General features: G+C 43.1%; 1 protein-coding gene across 1 annotated transcript in view; it reads left to right on the top strand.

The window, feature by feature from the left end:
* EXT2 (exostosin glycosyltransferase 2) overlaps positions 1-25,631 on the top strand; it is a 128,341-nt gene that overhangs the window by 90,916 nt on the left and 11,794 nt on the right. Inside the window, exon 8 of the mRNA XM_049639641.1 lies at positions 24,451-24,594. Coding sequence (XP_049495598.1) covers positions 24,451-24,594 — 144 coding nt within the window. The remainder of the gene's footprint in view (positions 1-24,450; positions 24,595-25,631) is intronic.

The following is a 25,631-nucleotide window of genomic DNA, read 5'->3' as shown; positions in this document are numbered from 1 at the left end:
AGGAATCCCCCTGCCACCACCACCAAAAATTAAAAGCTCAAGTTTTTTGTTTGTTTGTTTTTTTAAGTTTGAGTGTAACAGAAATTGTTGTGAATGAGGCTGGTGTGTGATACAGTCAGTATAGTTACTGGCCGGTGAAAGGCGTGAGAGTGGCTAATCAAACATGTATGTCATCTTTTTGGGCTTATTCTCATTCACAGAGATGTCTTTTACATTATCACATCTAGGATATTAGATGATTTGTAGCACACTATCATTCCCATTTTTAAAAAAAGCAAATTACCTACTTGTTTCTCTAGCCAACTCATGGCAAAAAGACCTTTTTTTTTGGCCAGTGTTTTCTCTCTTCGTTGCATATAGTGGCTTCAGACTATATTCATGGGGTTTTTTTTGTGGTGAAAGGGAGGTGGATAAAAGGGAACATTTGGAATGATTAGCCAAGATGGATAGAGTGCTCCCTCCTCAGTATTTTCAGTTGGGCTAAATGAAGTCTAGTGAAAGAAAGGTAGGCTTGAGGCACCTGGCTGACTCATTCGGTTGAGCGTCCTGCTCTTGATTTTGGCTCAGGTCATGATCTCACTGTCGTGGAGTGGAGCCTGCTTAAGAGTCTCTCTCCCTTTCCCTGTCTCCGCTCATGCTCTCTCTCTAAAAAAAAGAAAGAAGGGTGGACTAAATGTATTCCTTTTGACCTTGAGTTGAAATCTTAAGATGTTATGTATATTGAACCCTGGGATTTCTTTCAACCTTGAGTTTGTTTCAAGCCTCTTCCGCTCTTTCCTCTGATGACCTGTGTTTGATTCCACATCACCTTGAAAGAAGTACCTGCCTATTGGAGGAGTGGCAGGCAGGAAAACGCCTCCTCTACATTAATCTGAATCTTCTCCAGATGCCGTGGAAGGCGAACTTTCATAACTACCCTCTGTATTCCAGTGAATGTTCTGGGTGTTCTTCTATTACTTACGATCTTTTCTCAAACCTGCAAGACAGTTACTGCTTTTCTCATTCTTTACTAAGACTAAGAAGGTTAGATAACTTATCTGCAGTCACACAGCTAATGAGTGGAAGAGTTGGAATTTAAGTCCAAGTTTGTCTACACTATGCTGTCCTCTAAGGTTTTACCCTGTCAGAGACTACTGGTTTGCAAAAGTAGTACGAAGAGCCTTGAGCATATCAGTTGTCTCTCACAGAGTTATCCTGATGCTAAGGAAAACATACAGGTTTCTCAGGCATCCCTACCATTGGTGCTTTAGGGTAACTTTGTAAAAGTTATTTCTTGCATAGTAGTTAATATAATGGACAAAGTTAGGATAGCTCTGGACCTGAATTCCTGCCCTTTCACTGACTAGTTAATGACCATGGACAAGTTTTTTAATCTCTCTGGATGTTATTTTATTCTTGCATAAAATGGCAGTAACAATATCCACTTCATTAGGTTATTGTGTACATAGAAAATTCCGTAGTGCCTAGCACATGGAAAGAGAATGCTCAGTGACTGCTCCTTCTATGTGGTAGGCAGTATACTCTGCACTTTACAAGACACCATGTTGGCTGCTATAATGGCAGCTACTATGGTTATCCCCATTATCCCACTCATGACTCCGCTGTGGTTCATGGGAAAGGTTGTTGTTTCCATTCTTCTTGGGACATTACTGTTCTAGAGAGGGTACCCACTTTTGTGTTGAGTCAAAAGACAGAAGGTGATGGGGCTCCTGATCCTGTTTTTTGTTTGTTTGTTTGTTTGTTTGTTTGTTGTTTTTGGCCAAAGCCTGGGATTATTTCATGCAGGAATTGGGAACAAGCCTGACTGATAGAGTGAATTAATAAATCTGTTAACAAAAATTTATGTCCAAGGGGAGTTACATTGGAACCCAGAGCTACTTTCTTGTGCTGAGCACAGTGCATTTGGATTATATCTATCTTATTAATTGCTACTCATCCGTCAGCACTCAGCTCAATTGTTGCTATCTCAGAGAAGCTTCCAGGGAGGTTAGGTTCAGAGCACTCTACCTCTTTGTAAGCAAATAATTAATTGTGAAGTATACTGTTTAATGTCTGCTTTTCTTCTAGAAGGTAAGCCCCACAAGGGCAGGAATCATGGCTGTCTTGTTCATTGCTTTATCTCTATGCCTGACCCGGTTTATTCCATTCAGTGGTTACTCAGTAATAGTTGATGAATAAACAAACCTTTATCACCAGCACGCACATGAAAGCTATGGAATAAGTTACTCCGGCATGCGTGCCCATCCACCGTGATCCACAGTCTGGATCCAGCCATTTTGAAAAACCATTTGGAATTTCAGATGCTAAGCATATACCTACCGTGTGACCCACCATTCTTCGTATAGAGATTTACCCTAGAGAAATAGGAGCACACATATACACAAATACTTGTACACCAATATTCATAGCAGTTTTTATTTGTAAAAGCTGGAAACTAGAGGAAAAACACAGAATGTCTGTCCAGTCTGAATGAATAATCGTGGTATATCCATACAATAGAATACTACTCAGTAATAAATATGAATGAGCTATGGAGACATACCATGGATGTATTTAATAATAATTATGATGAGTGAATGAAGCAAGATGAAAAAGAACATATATTATGATTACCTTTACGTAAAATTTTAGAAAATACAAACTAATTTTCAGTGATTGAAAGATCAGTGGTTGCCACACTTAGGAGTGGGGAGGGTCAAGCTGTGAAGGGCAAGAGGGAGAATAACAAAGAGGCAAAAAAGCTTTTAGGGGTTATGGATATGTTCATTATCTTAACTGGGATGATGATTTTACTGTGTATATAGATGTACACATACCAAATTATGCATATCAAATTATACACTTCAAATAGATTTAGTTTATCGTATGTCAAATCTTATTTCCAAAAAGCTGTAAAAAATTAGATTCACGCAAATGCGTAAAAAATGCTTGAAAAATTGAAGGTAATGTGTGCCAGATATGTTCAGTAAAAACTACAAAATGTTGCTGAGAGAAATTGAAGTACAACTGCATAAATGGAAAGCTGTATCCTATGTATACATTCAAAAGTGTAATTTCTCCCCAAATTGTTCTGTAGATCCAAAGCAATCCCAGTCAGAATCCCAGACGGCTTTTTCTTTTTTCTTTTTTTTAATTGAAATTGACAGACTTGTTCTCAAATTCAAATGGAAGCAGAGTAGACCTGGAAAAGCCAAAGCAATTTTGGGAAGTAGGACAAAGTTTCAGGACTGCCTCATTTTAAGAATTGTGATAAAGCTACAGTAATCAAGACACTGTGGTCTTGTTGTCAACTTAGACATACACATCAACGAGACACAATAAAGAGTCCAGGAGTAGAGCACACATGTATGTCATTAATTTTTGACAAAGGACCCAAGTCCATTCAATAGAGATGGGAGAGTCTTTTCACTAAGTGGTGTTAGAACAATGTGATATCCTTATGTCAAAGAAAAATAAATCATGACCGTCACCTCACAGTGTATGTAAAAATTTAACTAGTCCTCAATGTAAGAACTAAAATTACAGAACTTCTTAAAGCAGAGGAGAAAATCATAGCACATTGAAGCTAAGCAATTATTGTTAAATAGGGGACAAGTAGCACGACTTATAAAAGAAACCAAAATGGATAGGTTGGACTTCCTCAAAATTACAACACTTGAAAAGACACTTCTAAGAAAGTAAAAAGGAAAGTCCTATATTGGGAAAAATATTTTCAGAACATACATGTGGTAAAGAACTTGTATCTAAAATATATAAAGAGCCCTCACAACTCAGGGAGAAGAAGACAAAGAAGTCCGTAAAAAAGAAAAGGGGCAAAAGATTGGAGCAGTTACTTCACAAAGGAAGATAAGATATGTAGGTATAAACTAACATACGAAAAAGTCCTCCACATCATAGTCATTAGGGCAATTCTAAAATACAAGCACAGTGAGTTACCACTACATACTCACTAGAATGACTAAAAAAAATGTAAAAGACTGACAATGCCATGTGTTGATGACGCCATGGAGCAGCTAGAACTCTCACATGTTACTGGTAAATATGCGAACTGGTACAACTAATTTGGAAAACAGTTTTGCAGATTCTCATGAAGTTAAACGTATACTTTTCATATGATGCAGCTTCCAAAAGAAATAAAAACGTATGTCTTTACACGAAGACATGTACTCAATGTTTACAGCCTTATTCATAAGATCCCAAACTGTAGATAGCAGCTGGCAAATGGAAGAGCAAACTGTGGAATATCTATGCAATGGAATGCTACTCAGCAAGAAAAAGAAATGGACTACTGATATATGGAGCAACCTGGAAAAGTGTCAGAATCATTATGCTAAGTGAACGAAGCCAGATACCAAAGAGTACTTCCTATACGTGTTGCCCATGTATATGAAGTTCTAGAGTAGAAAAAACTATGTTGCCAGGGGTAGTGGATGAGACTGACGAGAAAAGGACAGAAAGGAACTTTTCAGACAATGGAAATGTTCTAAACTTTGTGACGGTGGTTTTATGACTATATACGCTTGTCAAAACAACTTAAATTTGGTGATTTTATTGTAAGTAAATTCCATTTCAAAGCTGAAAAAAAAATTGTGGGATGCAACTAAAGTGGTTCTTAGGGGAAATTTATAGCATTGAATGCTTGTATTCGGAAGGAAGAAACGTCTAAAAGCAACACCTAAAGTTTGTTCCACCTTTAACGACTTTGAAAAGGAAGAGTAAATTAAACCCAAAGCAAGTGGAAGGAAAGAGTAAAAGAAGTGCTAATGATGAAGTAGAAAACAAGCCAACAGAGAAAATTTACAGATACAGAAATTGACCTTTTGAAAGAATGAACAAAATTGGTAAGCCCCTAGCCAGAACACTCAAAAAAAAGAGAACACAAATTATCATTGTCAGGAATGCAAAGGAATTAAAGAAGGATTGACGTTATAGATCCTACAGACATTAAAAGAACACTAAGAGAATATTACTAAAATTTTTATGAAAGTAAGAATTCTTTGGAAATTATAGCGTATGTAAAATTAAATAGAATATATGTATATATATAATTCTCTATTAAAAAACTGAAGTTGCTATCAAAATCTTCCTGCAAAGAAAACTCTAGGCCCAGATGGTTTTACTGGTGATTTCTTAAGAATATAAGGTGTTGGAAAGAAAATTAGAAAGTGAAGAATAAAGAAAATTAGAGATAATCTAGCTTCCTCACGTTATGGGTAAGGCCCATCTGTAAGCTATATATGAAGCCCTTAAGTGACTTACCCGGTGTCACCCAGTTAGTAATTGGCACTAATAAGGCTTAAACTCATTTTAGTGGTATTTTCACCATACCATGTCACCTGTAAAGATTTCATTATATAACTGGGCTTAGAACCAGTTACAGTATATAGAATTATAATGATCATTATATATATAGCTGTTCTTATTTTTTGGCTGTGTACCATTCAAACCAATTTGTTGAAATCTCCCTGTGGGGAAGATAAAAACACCTGAACGTTTTCTTTGTTATTCTAATATTCACAAGCAAGAATCCATATCAGTCAGGAAAACAAATCCATATTAGTTGTTTCAATAGAATGGATTTAATATATGAAAACTTCTGATACAGGGTATTAGAGAGCTTGAGAGAGCAAAAGGGAACCCTGGAGGTATAAAGAGATGATAACTGTAGGACATGAGGAACAAAGGAAAGGAAGGAAGTGGTTGGGGTCATTAGAACCTACATGCTGGGAAGAGAGCCTTCCCCCTCCCGCAGTGCTGGGCCTTAGACCTTCGCAAAGGGCCACTGGCTGACTTTTGCTGGTAGTTCAGAGAGCAAAGAAGTTGCACCTCATCCCTTCCCAGCCAGAGTGGAGGGAAGATTAAGGAAAGGAGGAAGCTGAAAAAGGGATTCTCTAAATCTGTGTGTAAAGTCCTGGGGGCACTCCCACCTCTCCCTTCAAAGCAGCCCATGCACGGAGCTAATTAGAATCAACACAGCAAAAGCTTTGAAAAGTGAACAGTGGTGTAGAATACCAACCAGGTTTCAAGAATTAGTGCCTGGGTAACACCCAAGTTGGGCAGACCAGAAGAGCACTATCAAGTCTTTGAAGACTGAATTGTTACTCGATCCACAGCCCACAAAGGTGGGTCAGGGCATACATTCTGAACCTAAACTCCCTGATAAAATATGGAAACTTAAAAGGAACAGAGTCTCATAGTAATATTCAAAATGTTCAGGGTACAATTCAAAATTACTCATCATACCAGAATTGGGAAAATTGCAACTTTTATGAGAAAAGACAGTCAACAGATGCCAACACCAAGATGATACAAATATTGGAATTATTTGACAAGGATTTGAAAACCACTATCATAAAAGATGATTTAATAAGCACTTATGAGCACTCTTGAAACAAATGGAAAAATAGAAAGTTGCAGCAAAGAAACAGATATAAAGAACAACCATATGGGAATTTCAAAACTGATAATTACAGAAACCAAAATTTAAAATTCACCGATGGGCTCAGTAGATGAATGAAGATAACAGGAAAAAATTAGTGAACTTGAGGATAAATCAGTAGGAATTACCCAATCTGAACAACAGAGGGAACATAGACTGAAAAAAAGAAATGAACAGAGCCTCAGGGACTTATGGGACAATCACAAAAGATACATTTGGGTCATCAGAGTCCCAGAAGGAGAAGAGAAAAGAAAGAATGTGGGGCAGAGGAAATATTCGAAGAAATAATGACTGAAAACTTCCAAAATTTGGCAAAGGACATTAAACTCACAGGTTCAAGAGCTGAAGAAGCCACAGACATCCAAAGAGTTGTATAAATTTACGTACATTGTACAAACTGAATAAATTGTAGCAGAAATTATTATGTCAAATAGTAATTGGAGAAGGAGACAAAGAAATTGGTGTACACGTACACACACACACACACACACACACACACACAAGGAAAGGAGAAAATCTGCATAGCTACAGTGGTCTCTGTACCTATAATAGCTTGGTCGTGAGAGCATAGTTGATATTTATAACTTTCTCCTTACACCACCCATTCGATGTTCCCTCTGTTCTCAGCCAGCTCTCTAGCATATGAATTACACACCCAGTTTCTTTAATGACTCCAGCACTGTTCAGACTTCCTATTTCTTGTTGTGTTCATTTTTGATAAATTATGTTTTTCAGGAAATCTCTTCATTTCATTTGTATTGTAAAATGTATTGCTATAAAGCCGTCATGGGTTTTATCTTGTTTAAAGTCTAGAGATCTGGAATGATGTTTTCTTTTTCACTCCTGGTGTTGGTGGTTTTTGTTTTCTTTTTCTTGATCAGTGTTGTTACAGGTAGAGCAGGGTCATAATCTTTGCAAAGGGTCAGCTTTTGATTTTGTTGATTTTTCTTTATTGTGTATTTGTTTTATCTTTAACTTTTGTTGGTTAGTTTCTTTGTTTACTTTCATGAATTTAAGTTGCTGTTATTTTTCTAGTCTTTTGATAGCTTAGATCTCAGTATTTATTTTCTTTTTTTTTTTTTTTAATTTTTTTTTTTCAACGTTTTTATTTTTGGGACAGAGAGAGACAGAGCATGAACGGGGGAGGGGCAGAGGGAGAGGGAGACACAGAATCGGAAACAGGCTCCAGGCTCCAAGCCATCAGCCCAGAGCCTGACGCGGGGCTCGAACTCACAGACCGCGAGATCGTGACCTGGCTGAAGTCGGACGCTTAACCGACTGCGCCACCCAGGCGCCCCTTTATTTTCATAATGTATGCATTTAAAGCTGTAAATTTCTTGGTAATTACTACTTTAGGTTTATTCCCAAGTCTTGATTTCATATTTCTATTATCCTTAAGTTTAAAATATTTTATTTCTATTGTAGAATCTTCTTTGACCCATAGTTATATAAAAGTATATTGCTTACTTTTGCCAGTTTTTAAAGTTACCTTTTTCTTGATTTCCCATTTGATTCTACTATGGTCATATACTACATATGGTTTCATTATTTTTGAAATTTACTGCGACTGGATGGTCCAATGAAAGGTCTATTTTGGTAAATGTTCTGTGTGCACCTAAAATAAGTTTACATTCTGTAGGGGCACCTGGGTGGCTCAGTTGGTTGAGCATCCGCCTTCGGCTCAGGTCTGATCTCACGGTTTGTGGGTTCGAGCCCTGCATCAGGCTCTGTGCTGACAGCTGAGAGCCTGGAGCCTGCCTCAGATTCTGTGTCTCCCTCTCTCTCTGCCCCTCTCCTGCTCTCATTCTGTCTCTCTTTCTCTCTCAAAAATAAATTCTAAAAAAACATTAAAATTTTAAATGAGTTTATATTCTGTAGTTGTAGATGTAATGATCTTATGGGGCCAATTAGGTAAGATCAGTTATCTCGGTGCTTTTATTTTTTTGTTTTTATTTAAATTCCAGTTAGCACACAGTGTAATATTATTTTCAGGTATACAATATAGTCATTTCACATTTCTATAAAACACCCAGCACTCCTTAATCGCCGTCACCTGTTCAGCCCATCCTTCCACCCACCTCCCCCCAGTAACCATCAGTTTATTCTCCACGGTGAAACTTTTTAATTTTAATATAATCATCCCTGTGCTTGTTCTTCTCTATAATAGGCATCTCCAATTCTTCTGTTATTTTTCTCCCAAAGCCTTTCTCATTTCTGTAGTAAATTCACTACCCTCGTTTAAATTGAAAAAAAAAAAAAAAAAGTTTAAATACAGTATTTAATATGTGAGAACCAAAGAGAAACCAGCAACAGACCTTTCTTACTGTGGCTCCAAAGAATTTTTTGAGAAATCTGGAGAGACAGAAGCATCTCCCCATTTGGGAATTTTTCAGAAAGAGGAAGCCAGCAGTCTTTCCAGCCTCTAGAGTGGTTTTACTAGTGCTGCCAGGAGACAGAAGAATAGAACCAGATGATTTCCTGCAATCCCTTTGGGTGTAACGAATCTGAGGGATAAAAAGTACAGGCAAAGCAGTACGGTGTGGTTGTATGTGGAAAAGCGTCAAACTTCTGTGCCTTTATATAAAGTGACAAACCCCTTCCCTTCCCTGTGAAATGTGGAAAGTTCGCACGAGGGAGGATCGGGGGGGGGGGGGGGGGGGGGGGGGTGGCCAACAGCAACGTGTCGGGAGTCCGAGGGGAGAATACGGCAGTTACCGGAAGGGGGAGCCCAGGCCTGCTGTGGGCGTGGTTCTGCCCACGCCCCTTCTGAGGCCTAGCACCTACTCAGGCACAGAGTCCCAGCACGGTTTTCACAGACGTGAGGGCATTTTAAGGTAGCGCATCTGTCAGAGGGTTGGAACCATCGATGTGCAGAGACCGTTTTGGAGTGGTGGGCTCCAGGGCGTGCCTGAGGAACTAGGGCAGAGACCAAAGGGCAGCTCACAGGCTGCATGCATCCCAAAGCGAGAGAGGGAAAGGTGGGGCTAGTGTCAGAGTAAGAGAGAGTGGATCTAGAACCCTTTCCAGAAGGCAGCTCACTAGAGCACAGCTAGGTCATGTTAGCCCTGTCTCCCGAGGCACGTAGACTGGCCGAGAGAGTGGGGATCACTGTGCACCCGGTGACCGTTCACAGCACCCCGGCTGGAAGGCTGTTTTAGAGAAACACAGTGCCAGAACGTGAAGGGACCTTAGGGATCATCCTGTCACCTGATGCTTTGTTGCCGAGCAAACAGAGGTGCAGAGAGGGTGGTGACTTCTTTAAGATGTGCCATGGGCGTGGACTATCCCCCTGCAGGTGCAACACAGCAGGCCCTCGGCACGGAAGGCCAGACCGTGTTCGAGAGCCCTCTTTCCTTCCAGTGGCAGTGATTTGAGCCCACAGACGTTTGGATTCGAGACCTAATACTGCGGATCATTATTTATTTAATTGGAAGAAAACACAGGGGTCACTTGCCTGTTTATATGGGTCATATCCCTGTTGGAGAGCAGAGGGTTTGGGAAATGTTACATTCCCTCTCCAGCCCTGAAATCAGGAGCTGAAGAATGCTCTTCTCTGGCCCTGCGTGTTTCTGACTTGTTTGACAAGCTCTAGTGAGCTACCAGATGTGGGAATTCTTTTCAGCCTGGGATAATTTATTTATCTGTTTATGTATTTTACCAGGAAAGTATCTATTGAGTCCTTGATACTCATTTGCAAGGAAGCCCTGGGGGAGCAGTAGCAGCGTATAGTGTTACTTGAGTGTGATTTTTTTCCCCCCTAAGTCTGGCTGCTTTTATTCCAGACCTAAAGAGCTGGGAAATAAAATGCAACTTGTTCCTCCTCCCCTCCCCCACCTTTAAGAGAGTTTCAAACATGTGGCAGAAAATGAGCCAGGCGGACTTGGCCGAATGTATGAACCCGTGAATTTATTTTTCCTTTCATACTTTGATCCTCATTTCCAACCATAAAAATTATTAGTAGCACTTAAGCGCCGAACATTTTTCACCTGAGAGATGTGAAACGCTCTTGGCTGATAATACTGGTTATAAAGTCAGTACTTCATGTACGGATGGGAATTGGCTTAGAGTGGCCGTGTGTTGCAGGCGCACAAAAATGCTGATGCCTTCCTTTCACTGGCTGGGTATCCGTAGGTGGCAGAGGCTGGTTGAACCTCTTGGGTGCTAATGAATTTGGAGAATTTAGTTGTATTATTTTGTTCATAACTCCCTGGGGTAATGGCAAGTACATACTCTCAAAGAATCGTGGCAAGACAGCAAGATAGCTTAGAATGCTCCGCTTTTTTTCTGGACGACATACAACCATCTCTGAGTGGCTCTCCTGGTATAGGAAGAACTGAGAGGAAAGGCACCAAGGGGAGAGTGAGCTCGGTGTGTGTGGTTGGCGAGAAGCAGATTGACCTGAGGAGGGAGGAAGTTGTGCCTCGGTTAACAACGGAAGCTAGCTTGGTTACACAACGTAGGGCCAGCTGAAAAGCTTAAGAAGTGGTAAAAAGAAGGACTGTAGGTTTGTACGAGTGTCTGGTCCAAAGCAGTCAGATCACAGGATGAATGCGAAACAACAGACACTGAAGACAGCGAAGGCCAGGTAGATAGAGGTGGGAAGTCTATAGACTTAATGTTCAAGTGGATTAAAGAACCAAAGAGAAGAAGACAGGCTTCCCCATAGCTCACATTTAATTTGTGATGAGGGAGCTTGGCTAATTGAAGAATTCCAGAGTTGAGGCCCTGTATAACAGTTACATTTGAAACAGAATTTGTAGAATTTGGAGATACTTCTATATTCATCCAGGGAGAGCAGACAGATGGTGTAATCTGTGATCCTAAGTAAACTATCCCACTTTTTCTCTCCTTGCTAGAGGAGCTGAGAGGTGAAGACAGCCTATCATAGAGTAGCCTTCACGGTAACCTCTAGCAGATAATTTAAAGAGAGAGAGAGAGAGACTATCTCTGTCCTCTTCATTTCTCTCCAAGCTTTCTGCCAGTGAAAGTGCCACAGATACTGAGCCGGGGGAACAAATAAATGTAAAACAAGTGTTGGGCTGGGTCTAAAGATTGTTTCTCACAGACTTGTGGTTATGATCCTTCTGATAGGTTAACTGCTTTCCTCCCTAGATGTAAGCCAGAGCCCTAAATCTTACGACGTGCTCTGGTTTGTTGGGAATACAGGAGGCTGACTTCAGAAGAGTTTTCCTTGATGGCACATGGAACTCATCCTGCCGTGGGCTCTAGGGCAAGCTTACCCTTAGGGTTCATCTAGGGCACCAAGAAACTCAGTTCTTACACAGCCAAGACAGATAAAAAAGGGAACGTCCCTCAAGGAGGACCCAAAATGCAAGGGGTATCCTTGCAGTGGGCGGATAATCTAATTGCTGGAACCGTCTCAGCCTTTGGAAGGAACCAGTGCCGTAGATTTCCATTCTTTGACCTCTTGGCTGACTCGGATCCTTGAGCTTTCACAGCGTCTGACCTAGTGGGTGACTGAGAGGTTCCAGTATTTCCTTCTCTTCTCTGAAGGATGGACTCCCCTCATGGCCGCCGGCACTAGGATTCACTGTGAGCTGGGCCCATTTCTGGCACGCACAAAGTCAAACCTTGCAAAAGCTGTTCTGGATTAGCATTTGTGCTGGGTCTGACACTAAAGCTTTACAGTGTAGCTAGAGCCTAAGTGGAGCTTTTTAGAATTATACGTTTCTTAGGACTCGTGGTGTGCCCTCCTCATCAATTACCTGGAGAAGTAGATGGCTGTAAGCTCTTTGGACCTTGTGCATTATGTCTGAGTGAGTGATAGTACATTTCCTGAGCCTGGCCGTAATATCAGTACAGTGGTGAATGTTGAAAAACACATCTGTCCGTCTTTCCTTACTTTGTTCACTTTCTTATGTACCCAAAGAGTGGGCATTATAGAGACTGTTGTCTTCCGAAGAGGACTAGGCCAGATGGTTCATTTCGGTGACTGTCCCTGCCCAGAAGGTGTAGTCAGAGCCTCCCTCAGAGGAGACATGTGGAAGACTGTGGCTCTTTCATAGAGAGATCTGTCCCTGGGGTGTCCCTTATTGCTGCGGGCTCCGTTTGCAGCCTGGAGGAGAGTCCCGAGGAATGTGTTAGGTCTGTCCTATCTCCAGCTTGCACTGATTCACACCCGGGGCTCCCGGGAGCCGGGGAAGCCGTGCATGTGGGCCGCTGCTACAGCCGGGGCTGCTGAAAGAGGACCCGAAGCCGCGGCCAGGAGCCCACGGAGGTGCTGAGAGGAGCTGCGGTGAAGTTTGACCTCTCAGAGCTCTTCTAAAGCGCCCAGTCCCCACTGGAGAATAAGTCAAACAAATATTAAGGGAAGGAAATCGAATATCTATGCTGAACGTTGGAGTAAGATCTGAGCATTTTAAAAGAGTGCCCAGTTGGGAATTACAATAGAGTGACACTTTTTTCTTCCCCACTGAGCAAATTAAAATGACAAGCTCAGAATTTATTTACCTAGCCATTAATGAAACATCCTATCTTCCCTGTCCCAAAGAGGGGGAGTGTGCTTCCTGCTGGCACATCTTCCCACCGAGGTGTCTCCTCCTCACTGACTTCCCCCCCAGATAAGGCAGGTGAGTCGGTTTCAATATGTTTTCCATAAGCGCTTATTTCTTGCGGGGCAATGCTGGTGCTCTTCTGCCCTCTCCACCCCCGGGCCTGTGTGCTCCCCACCGAGCCTCCGCGTCTCTCCCGTCTGCGGCACCAGCGGGCCCACCTGGCTCTGTGGCTCCGTGCCTCAAAGAGCTAATGCTTATAATGTGGGATAGTTATTTTAAAGAGGTGTTGGTACACTTGATGGTTTAAAGAATGCATACTTTCCCCCCCCCCCCATTCAAAAGGAGATATCTGCAATGATATTCCAACCTGAAAGGATCCATATGTTTGAGGGTTATTGTTCCAAAAGCTGCCTGTTGTCTCGTTGGGATTGATTACAGGCTTTGGCTGCTCCAGGAATTCAGAGCTTCAGAATTTGGCTTATGATTTGGGGATATGGGGAATTCGTCTTGCATGGGCTGCTTATCTGCCTTGATTTTGATAGAGTTGCTTAAGGGAGGTGTGTGGGCAGGCCTTGGCATAGGGCCAGGGGAAACGAAAGCCATAGCAGCATCCAGGCCATGAGCGTCCCCAGCATCTGGGGGGCTGGGCGGGGGGGGGGGGGGCAGCGTCTGTAGCTTTCCAAAGAAAATTCTATGTTGTTCCCCAGTGTGAACCTGCGTCCTTCACTGCTGGTTATAAACCTGCTTGCAAAATCATGAATTGGACACCGTGGTTGTTGATTGCTGCTGCATTAAACCTAGTGATTTCACATTTTGGAAGAATAAAAAGAAAGCAAGCTTAAAGGATCAGAGTAGTCCCCTGACTTCAGAATGGTCGTGACTAGGAACAGTGAGTCTTTAGAAAGCAAGGTGAACTAGTCAGTGTAATGTTTACGGCTCCCCTCTTAGATCAGATTTATTTCTTGGTGCTCGCAAGTTGGTGCCTAGGGTTCGCGTTAATCGTGATTGCTGTATGTTTGCTACTCTCTGTTGACGGGTTTAGATCAGGCATTGACAACCTTAGTTTCTAGTTTCCCAACCAGCCTTTGAGTTGGACTGAAGATGTGAGGGTTGGGGCAGAGGTCTTGTTGACCCTCTGCTCGCTCCTTACTGCTAGGCCCCTAATTACACCCATGGCCTAGATCTCTGGGGCTAGATTGAAAAACTCCCCTAATTCAGAGTAGCCCATTCAGGCAGGATTGTGTCTGCCCTGTTTACTACTCCGTGCCTAGTGCTTAACACATAGTGGATGCTCAGTAAATATTTATTGACGGAATGAGTGAACTTAATGTGTTCGGACATTGAATTTTCTGAAACATACAGTTTCTGAGAGTAAAATTACTTGTTGTTCAAAGTTAGATGATCCCCTCTTCTGTATTCAGTGAGAGAATCCACATAGAGGTTGTCTACTTGCTGGCCTGCTAATAAACATATAGCGAAGAGTAATTTTGTACTAATTACTTACCTGGTTGGGGGCAGTGGGAATCTCAACCCTCACTTTGTAGTTCTCTTAAAATGAAATCCATGAAGTCTTTTCCTTATTCCCTGGTCTCCCACCCCCAACCCAGAAGTAATCTTACCATCCTCTTAACTCACTTTTGTGCTTTTTCCTGTGTCCTTGCTTTCTTTCATGTCTAGCTTTTTGTGCATATGTCACTAGCTTTTCTAAACAATTAGGCCCTTAATAATAAGATACATGCTTTATTTTTGTATACATTCTTTGGATTGTAAGACAGTCCCTAAAAATTATGCTGAGTGAAAAAAGCCAATCCCAAAAGGTTGTATACTACGTGATTCCATTTATATAACCTTCTTGAAATTATAAAATTATAGAAATGGAGAACCCATTAGTGGTTGCCAGTGATTGAGGGGGAGGGTGTCTATAAAAGATCAGGCGGAGAAAGCTCTGTATCTTAACTGTGTCAGTGTCAGTGTCATGTGATATCACACTATAGTTTTGAGGTGTTGCCATTGGGGGAAACCGGGTAAACGGTACACAGGCTCTTCGTTCATTATTTCTTACAACTGCTTTCGAATTTGCAATTATCTCAAAATATTTGATTAAAAAAATAGTAGGGACTCAGTAAGTATCTGTGAATTGAATGTATAAATTAATTGACAAATAGGAATACTCATCTCTCTCTATCCCCAAACTTTGATTTTAGCTTGCTGCTTGATTGCCTTTCTAGAACTTGATATTAGAATTAATGTTCTTAACAGTAGATGGAATGAGTCTGAATTTTTAAAAAAAATGCTGTTGAGGACATCCTTTGTTTTGACAGTTTGGACTTTAAAAAGAAATTTTTTTTTTTTTTTAGGGGCGCCTGGGTGGCTCAGTCGGTTAAGCATCCGACTTCAGCTCAGGTCACGATCTCGCGGTCCGTGAGTTCGAGCCCCGCGTCAGGCTCTGGGCTAATGGCTCAGAGCCTGGAGCCTGCTTCCGGTTCTGTGTCTCTCTCTCTCTCTCTGCCCCTCCCCCATTCATGCTCTGTCTCTCTCTGTCTCAAAAATAAATAAACGTTAAAAAAAATTTTTTTTAAATAAATAAATAAATAAATAAATAAATAAGAAATTTTTAAAAAATGTTTTATTTATTATTGAGAGACAAAGAGCACAAGTGGGGGAGGGACAGAGAGAGAGGGAGACACAGAATTTGAAGTAGGCTCCAGGCTCTGCGTTGTCAGCAAAGAGCCCGGTGTAGGGCTCGAACCCACACACCATGCGGTCATGACCTGAGCCAAAGTCGGATGCTTAACTGGAGCCACCCAGGTGCCCTGACAGTTTGGACTTTATTTTAGTTTTTGCCTTTTATCGTAAGGAAATGCATTTTTTTGGAAATGCATGGGATATAAATAAATAAATAATTTGAAAGAGTCCCTCAGCTGCTTGATTCCCCACCAGGACATTATGGGGTTTAAGCAGACATATAAGGAGGGCATCATGCTGAATTAATTCATGCATAATCAGTTTGGAACCACACTGATGCTTCAGCCAGGATTACAGAGTTTATGGTCAGTGCCACTTCTTCCCTTTGCACGGTGAGACGAGAACAAAGTATTGGCCAGTTTTGTAGTAGTGTCCCCGATTGCTAGGCGATGGAAGTCACCAGGGCAGTGACCTGAAGTAAGGAGAGTTCCCCCTTACTGGACAGAGCTCGTATCTTCAGTCCCCCCTCTTTTAAATTGAGCCTCACCAAAATCAACTGGAAATTCTGAAGCCTCAATAATAGTTATTCATAAAAACTAAAGTTTCCGTTTTCCACTCGATTTAAAGGATTTAAAGAGAGTAGCCATTTGACTTATCACTTTTCTTCTTTTAACTTTATTAAACAATCCCATGGGACCAGACTTAGAAATAGTATCCCCCGTCCCCCCCACCCCGAGCTGAGGTTATGGAAATAAAAATGATTTCACGTTTAGTGTGTCCTGAGGAGTGTGAGATTGGAAAACCCACGACCCAGTCCTGACCCATCCCGTACCCCTCCCGTCCCCTCAAACTCACGTCTTTCCTTCTCTTTGTTATTCTCTCTCAGGAGATTCATTGCCTCGTGAAAGATAGTAGTGGAGTTTAATCTTTCATTCAGTTGCTTTTTGCTTGTATTTCCTTCTCTGTCCCGAGCCTCACCGATTACCAGGATCCAGCAGACCCACGGATGTCATCGGTGGGGTCTCACTAGTTTGCTGCACAGCTGACAGGACTTCCTTCTTTTAATGGTGTGAGCATGTGGCTTTCTTTGCTAAATGGGAACCACATTCATGAAGAGCCTTCAGCTTTTAGCAGACGAATGCCGGGGGGAGCACAGGGTTTTGTGGGTTTCCCCACCTCCTCTCCCTGCCCGTTCTACCCTCAGCTCGGTCACTACGCGTGCGTGACTCTTCCCGTGTCTGCACTAGCACTCGTGTAGAACACCGGTCCGGAATGCCATTCCAGACAGCACCGCCTGACTTCTTTGTTTCCCAAGTGGGGCGCTGAGTGTGGGGAGATGAGGCGCTTTTCAGCCTCGGAAGAGTGGGAAATCCTGCGACTTCATGAACAGATGCCCAGGCTGGGAGTTAGGCTCCAGCTTCGGCTCAAACTGACAATGTAACGTTGGGAGGGCCTCTTCTTCTCCAGCTGTTTTCTCATCTGTACGGCGAGGGAGCCGCACAGAATGAGCTCTGCCTGCCGCGTGGTCTCCAGCTGCGGATCTCTGAAGTGGCCTGGGCAGGGGCCAGCAGCTCAGACTGCCAAAGCGTGAGTCTTCTCCTTACCATCCACAGAAGACCCCTGGTTGTGCCATCGGGTGAGACGGTACAGATCAGGATGAGGAGAATGTTTCAAAGCCAGCTTCTCCAGCAGGGTCTTCTTAATTGTGGTTACCATTGCGGGATTTAATGGTACACTCTCTCAACTCTGGCCAACCCCAGCCTGTCTCTTTGCCTTCATCACTGCCCCGAGTCCAAAGAGAGAACTCGAGAGGAACGGGAGAGCATGTCTCCCAGCACCACGGCACTGACCTTCAGCCAGACTGGGGCAAGTAGAGTGGCTGCCCAAATCCCAGAAGGCTCCCCATGATCCTGGCTTTGCTGCTTGGCTTATTTTAAGCAAACCCTGGCCTTGGATTGGAAAGGTCTCTCGGGCACACTGAAGTGATCCAACAGGTACATCTTAATACCTAACACAGCATGTACACGTATTTGTCAAAACCAACCAGCATCAGGGAACTCCAGGTGACAGCTCAGGGCTCCCTCGCTCTAGATGTCTAGCGTTGGCATTTAACTGCATCCCGGGTGTGGATGGAGGCTCTTTGGCTTTTTTGCAAAAAGACCTCTTGACGAAAACTACCAACCACCGGTGTGACTAAAACGCATGAGCTGAGGGGCGCCTGGTGGTCAGTCGGTTAAGCGTCCGACTTCGGCTCAGGTCATGATCTCACAGTTTGCGACTTTGAGCCCCGTGTCGGGCTCTGTGCGCACAGCTCGGAGCCTGGAGCCTGCTTCGGATTCTGTGTCTCCCTCTCTCTCTGCCCCTCCCCTGCTCACGCTCTTTTTCTTTCAAACATAAATAAACATTTAAAAAAATAAAAAAAAGCATGAGCTGAAAATGAAGCCAATCAACTCAAGCCCCAGTCTACTTCTTTTCAGGAAATTCCAAATATAAAAGGTGAGCTTTGTTCCTGGAGGGCTGAGAGTGAATCCGATAACTGGCCCTTCTGTGGAAACTAGCCAGGAATTGGCATGCAGCCAGCTAGCCCTCTCCCATCTGGGCAGCATGCAGGACAAGCCCGAGGGAAGAAGGGCCACTAATCCAAAGATGTTCGAAAGTCAGGATCCCAGCAGCTCTGCCTCTGCTGACCCAGGCGTGTGACCACGGGGTTTGGGCTGGTTCCTGGGGTTCTGTTCCACTCTGATGGTTAGGGATGGACACAACCCAGGGGCTGTGTACAAGGACAGAAGTGAAACCGCAGCCCGGTTTGATGTGCCTTGGATCCATATTTCCCGCATTTCCCTCACTGCTTCTTCGTCTGTCTGGGCTCCTGACTCCTGATACATGTGGTATCCCTCTCACCCAGTAGCAATATCCCTGTGGAACTGTGTCTTTGAACTGTGATGACTATAGCAGCCCCTTCAGAGAGTTGCTTTTCTCCTAAAGCTGACCCGTGATTTCATAATTGCATAGCCCAGATGGGTACCACCTGTTGTTACACCTTCCCCCTGCTCCCCCCGGTCTGTTTCCTGAATCTGTGGTTAGCACACACCCTGGGTTTAAAATGCACTCTCCAAGTTAGCTTGGAATATAGTGCATTAGCTAGCCTCTTTTCAGGAACATTTGTTGGGTACCCATATGTGAACGGTACTTTAAACCAAAGTTAAATAATGCGGGCCGTGTACTTTAGAGAGTTACAACTCACAACTGATCACAGCTGGGTTAGTTTCTTTGGGAGTATGTCAGTGAGGAAGAAGATAGAAGATTTTAGCCCTGAAAGGACGTTAGAGGCCATTTAATCCAGCCCCTCTTTTGCAGATGGCAAAATGAACGCAGGACAACCTGAAGAGTTTGCTTGCACAGCTCCTCAGTGGCAGGGCGAGGCCTGGATCTGCTTTAGCCAGATCCTCTTGGGGCACTTTCTGTAGCAGGTGATCTAGGCTGCCTCGTGTGCCTTTGAAACAAAGATAGACGGTCCTAGTTTGATCAGCTAGCATTGGGAAGCCACAGAAGACCTCAGGAAGTTGGAGGGAGGGAGGAAGGGAGAGAGGAAGAGAGAGAGAGGGGAGATAGATAACTCTGAAAACAGCTCAGTGAGCATAGCTGGGAGTTCAGAGAAGAACACATTTCCATAATCCAGGTAAGAGGTGGTCAGGACCAAGTTTGTAAACCTTTGAGTGGAAGCAAACAGCATGGTATTACATTGTTTAAACAGTGATGTGGAATTAGCCCCTAAATGTAAGGATTCTGTGTCTCCCTCTCTCTCCCCCCACCTCTCTCTTAACTCTCTCACTCTCTCTCAAAAATAAACATTAAAAAAATAGATGAGGACAGTCTATACAGAGGACTTCAGCAGTGCAGGCAACACCGTCGAGTAATGGCTCAGTGACCTGAGCATAGCTGTGGAAGCACTGTTACTAGAACCCCAGGGATATCGTGTGAAGTTTCAGATGCCCGCACTGCAATAGATAAAGGCATCTGTTAGCAATGACAAAAGGCTGACCCCGGAGCATTTCCCTGAGGTAAAAAGAAAAAAGTTGAATTAGAGTGGGAGGTGGGTAGCCATGAGGAGAGGGGGGTGGAATTAGGGTTCTCGCTCTGCTGGCTGGGAAGATGCTTTACTGTCTACATAATCGACTTCGTACTACACTGGGGCTCGATCAGAGAGGGCCCATCCTGCTCGGCCCCACTCCGTTTTGATCCCGTAGTCAGCTGCAGAGTTATAGATGAAGTGACAAGGATGATATCTTGATTGTATCCAGCTGCCTGGAGTAAGTCAAGGGCAGAGAGGCCCCGCCTGCGGAACAGCGCTCACCAACGGCTCCAAAGGAATCTGAAGTTCAGGACACCTCTGATGCTTTTAGAACAGCATAGTTCAGCATTCTGTGACCCAGTGTCACCGAATTAAGTCCCTGTGGAGGGAAGTCTGATAAGTGGCTTCAGCCAACAGGAAGAAGACTGAAATCCTGACGGCGTTGGACCCTAAAACTGAGCCAGTGTTATTATGGTTGCTGCCAGTGGGGGCTTGCAGAGAAGGACCCGTGGGAAAGCGCAGGGATCGCAAAACTTTGTTGACTCAAAGTGGATGCGGGGAAGATGCAGCTTGCATCCGGCAGGGGTGCCAGCTGAATGGATGCCTCCACCCGTCTGTGCCACCCCCCGCCCCCCCCGCCGCTTCCCCACCCCTGGTGTTTAGTTTACTTACTTGTGCCTGGAGCCCTTTCAGAAGCTCTTTAATTCCACTGAGGTGACTGCGGCAGCGGCGTGACTTGAACAGGCAGGTGTCCGGTGTTGGCAAAAGGAAACTGGCGGTGCGTTTCATGGAGGGTGCTCGGGCCCACAGACCAAACAGCAGTTATGGCTCACATACTATGTTGTTGCTCTGCGCTCTATAAAACTGTAAGAGTATCATATTATTTTAATCTGCTGAAACACAAGCCCCAGAGTAGGAACACAGCAGCAGCCTTACACATCCGAGGAAATGTTTGACACGACTTCGTTTGTCTGCAGCTATTGTGACGATGGCTGTGGCTGATTAACTCTGTTGGTTACAACATGGTGTTAATGAGGCCAAGGTTGTGGGTTTGAGAGGTTTCACACAAAGGAAACCCCAGGCCACGCTCAAGACCCAGGTCAGAGAGCCCATAAAAGCACGTGGATGATCACAGGAGGACTGGGTGAGACAGTGTAATGACTCAGCGAATATCCCTTATCCGCTTCTGGAGAAGCCGTTTAAAACATGTGCTTTGGTGATGGTGAATTATTACTGTGATCCTCACACACAAGGGATATCCCAGTATTACTCGTGGTAGCTGTCGAGCGGTACCGTTGCAGACTTTCTGAATAAAGGAGGACACTGGCTGTGATCTGTAGTGCCTTCTTGTATTCTCAGCTTTTTCAAAAGCCCGCGAGAGCCTCCGTGTCCGTACGTTCAGAAAGTGCGTGTGGAACGCTGCCATGCGCGGGTGCTGTTCTTTGTGCTTGAGAAACCACAGGGAAGAAGACTAAACTTCTGTCCTCATGGAGATAAACAATAAGGAAACAATAAATAACCAAAGCAATTTCAGAAAATGAAAGTTTGGTGAAGAAAAAGATGGGGTGAGGGGATGTGATGGAGAATGGCCGGGTGGGAGAGGTGTTCACCTTGGCTAGGAAGGTGTGAAAGGGCCTCTTAAAAGTAGGCGACATTTAAGCAGAGACCTCACTGATGAGCAAGAACCAGCTTTTTGAAGAGCTGGGACAATATCCCCGTCAGAAGAAGAAGACACAGAGGTTAGGATTAAAGAACAGAAAGGCCACTGAAATGTGGAAGAACATGGTAGAAGAGGTTGGAGAGTGGGTGCACCCTTCAGAATATGCTAAGGAATTTGGCTGTTATTCTGGTCATGGGAACCCATTCTTTGTTTTGTTTCAGAGCCTGTAGCATTTCTTAAAGATTTTGGGGGTGTTGGGTTGAAGTGTGTCCCTCTAAGAAAGATATGTTGAAATCTTAACCCTTAGCAACCTTATTTGGAAATAGGATCTTCTCGGGTAATAAAGTTAAAATGAGGTCATTGGGGTGGGCTCTAATCCAGTTGGACTGGTATCCCTATAAAAAGGAAAATTTTGGGCCCAGAGACACACACACAGAGGGAGGAGGGCCATACGAAGACAGAGGTTAGGAGTGATGCACCTACAAGCCTAGAAAGACCCAAGATGGACAGCCAAATGAAGCTGAACAGCAAGGAAGCATCCTTCCCCTATAGGTGTCAGAAGGGAGCATGGCCCTGCCAGCACCTTGACTTCAGACTTCTAGATTTCTGTTGCTTTAAGCCACCTGGTGTGGTGAGTCTGTTCCACTAGCCCTAGCAAACTACAGAAGGGGCGGGGGGCGCTGGCCCACTGGCTGTGCCTCTGGGCAAGCAATGACACATCCTCCCTGGACTCAGTGACACCTAGGCATTGAGGAAGCCTCTGCTTGCTGCAGCATGTGACCATATGACATATATATGCGGGGACATATATGATGAAGATAATATTAAGATGTATATATGTGTATATATATATGTATATATATATATGTGTATATATATATTAAGATGTATATATGTGTATATATATGTATATATGTGTATGTATATATATACATGTGTATGTATATATATGTATATATACACACATATATATATATATACATACACATATATATGTATACACACACACACACACACACACACACACACACACACACAATGGGATACAGCCTGTTGGCTGAGTTACCCTGTATAGAGTACAGATTTTTCTCAACTTGCCATAGGGTTACCTGATAAGCCCATTGTAAGTTGAAAATGCATTTAGTAAACCTGATTTACCAAACATCCCAGCTTAGCCTATTCTACCCTAAAAGGTGCTCAGAACACTTACATTAGCCTACAGTTGGGCACAATCATCTAACACAGAGCCTATAAAGTTGAGCACCTTGTGTAATTTATTGAATACTGCACTGAAAGCGAAAAACAGAATAGTTGCCTGGGTACAGGATGGCTCTAGATATATAGATTGTGGACCCCGTGGTCGCATGGTGACTGGAAGCTGCAGCTTGCTGCCACTGCCCAGCCTCATGAGAAAGGATCGTACTGCAGATTGCTAGCCCAGGACAAGATCCAAATGCAAAAAATTCGAAATACGGTTTCTACTGAATGCGTATTGCTTTTGCACCATTGTAAATGTCAAAAAACCGTAAGTTGAACTATCCTAAGTTAGGGACCATCTGTACTCTAATATTCTTTTAGGAATAGTCCTCTTAGAGATACTCTATAAATAATGGTCTGGAAGGGTGAGAGTGGAAGCAAGGAGATGAGTTAGAGCCCTGTTAACAACAGTCTAGGTGATAGAGGATGGTGGTTTGGGCTAGAGAGAGGGGTGGGAGAATTGGCAAGAGGTGGTCAGAAGTAGAGCCAGCAGGACTTGCTGATGGATGGGGTGTGGGGAAGCAGGAAAGGAAGGAATAAAGGCTGTCTCGTAGCTTTTGGGCTGGGGCAGTCAGGTAGCCGATTTATTGAGATGAGAAGATTGAGAGAACGGCTTATCTGGGGATATGGAATCAAGAGTTACGTGTTGGCCATGTTAAGTTTGAGATGCCTGTTTATCCAGTGGAAGATATTAAGGAAGTAGTTGGTTATCTCTGGAACATTCTGGGCCAAACAAATTTAGAGGTCAGTAGATTATAGAAGGTATTTAAAGGGATGAAAACTAGTTGAAATTAGAGAGTTTAAAGAATAGGGCACAGGACTGGACCCTCAGGAGCCTTAGAGGCCTGGTAAAGGATGAGGAATCATGGTGCTGAGACGTGGCAGCATGAACAGCTGGTAAATTGTCAATACTCCTTAACAATACACACTTCCTCTTTTTTAAAGGTTAAACTAACTTACACAGAAATACAGGGGGAAAGATCATTGGAGGTACCCCACCCCCAGTATACCAAATTTTGTTTCACAAAACCGTATCTAAGAACCTTTCCAAATGTGAATTCAAGTTTTTGTTTTCAGTGTGTTACGTTATAGAATCAGGCACATTCTCTACACATGAGGCTTCTAAAAGGCCATAGGAATGGCTGTGTGCTCCAGAGAAATTGTTTTGTTTTGTTTTGTTTTTTAAGAAACAGAGACTTTCTAAGGTTTCACAATTGCCAAATTTAATATAAACTAGAACAGTTGAGTTGCACGGTTTCATTTATTCTTCATGTGTGCATTCATTAAAAATGGAACCTATTTCCATAATCATTTGTTAAGGGATTACCTACCTTAGCCCAATTCAGTAAGCTATTTTCTTTTTTTTTTTTTTTTTAACTTTTTTTTACTTATTTTTGAGACAGAGAGAGACAGAACATGAGCAGGGGAGGGGCAGAGAGAGAGGGAGACACAGAATCTGAAGCAGGCTCCGGGCTCTGAGCTGTCAGCACAGAGCCTGATGGTGGGGCTCGAACTCACAGACTGTGAGATCATGACCTGAGCTGAAGTCGGACGCTCAACCGACTGAGCCACCCAGGCGCCCCTCAGTAAGCTATTTTCAAGCAACCGCAGGAAGATTTGGAGGAAGTTAGAATCCGCATCTGTCTTTGAGTATTGACGGAATAACTAGCACCTGTTTAATTGAACATCTTCAGGGGCGCATTCTGATCTGAGCTGGTGAAGAGTTCAGCCTGGCGAGTCTGCATACCATGTGTATAACTTAGCACTGTGCTCGGTCGTCGTCTGAACTGGGAATTGATTGTTGATGTATTTCTTGCCTTAGGTGTGGCGGGAATTTCCTGACCGGTTGGTGGGTTACCCAGGTCGTCTGCATCTCTGGGACCATGAGATGAATAAGTGGAAGTATGAGTCGGAGTGGACCAATGAGGTATCCATGGTGCTCACGGGGGCAGCGTTTTATCACAAGGTAAGAGGGGGGCAGCAGGCGGGGGCAGGTGGGTCTGAGGTGACCCAACTGAGCGCATGCTGTTTGTTCTGTTTGGCCCAGTTGAATTTCTGCTGAGTTTAGGAAAAGTGTTCTAGTCAGAGGGCTTACGAAGGCCGTGTCGTGTCGTATGTCAACTACGCTAGTTAAGGAAGAAAGGCCATGTTGTGTGATTTTTTTAGTTATATTTCTTATTATACAGATAACGCATATACTGCTATTAGCAAATATGGAAAATTCAGAACAAATGTTATCATAGAAGAAAAGTCACTTGTAGTCCCATCACTTAGAGACAATCATTGTTACCGTATAGATGTTTTTTGCGGTTTGCCTTTTATTTATTTACTTATTCACGTACGCAGACTGTTGTAAATATTCTCATTAGCCTGCTTTTTGCATGTATTATGAGTTTTTTTAACATTAACATTTCTTCGTAACATAACTGCTAATATGCTATTGTATTAATATTCCATAAATCATGTGTAACTATTTTTCTATCACTAGATGTTTAGATTGTGTCTAATTTTTTATTTGCTATTTTATTTATTTATTTATTTTACTTTTTTTGTTGAGAGAGAGAGAGTATATGAGTGGGAGAGAGGAGCAGAGGCAGAGAGAGAATCTTAAGCAGGATCCAAGCTCAGTGTCGGTCCCACGACCCCCAGCATCACGACCTGAGCCGAAATCAAGAGTTGAGCGCTCAGCTGATTGAGCTATCCAGGCACCCTTTGTGTTTTTTGCTTTTGGTTTTTTTGTTTTGGTTTGTTTTGCTATTTTAGATAAGCTTAATATCTAATGCTTAAATAGTGATCAGTATCCATTTTCTTAATTGTGCTTGTGATAGATTTCTAGAAGTAGAATTACATCAAAGGGAATGAACATTTTGGGGAGGTTTTGATGTATATATTTGTCTGTTGTTTTGAGCATTGTTTGCGCCAATTTGCACACCCAGCAAAATATAAAACTATCTTACTATTACCCCTCCTTGCATGAAATATGTAAAAAGAGAAAAATCAAAC

The sequence above is a fragment of the Panthera uncia genome, chromosome D1 (genome assembly GCF_023721935.1).
Source record: "Panthera uncia isolate 11264 chromosome D1, Puncia_PCG_1.0, whole genome shotgun sequence".
Lineage (NCBI taxonomy): Eukaryota > Metazoa > Chordata > Mammalia > Carnivora > Felidae > Panthera > Panthera uncia.
This window is presented reverse-complemented; position numbering and strand designations above follow the sequence as displayed.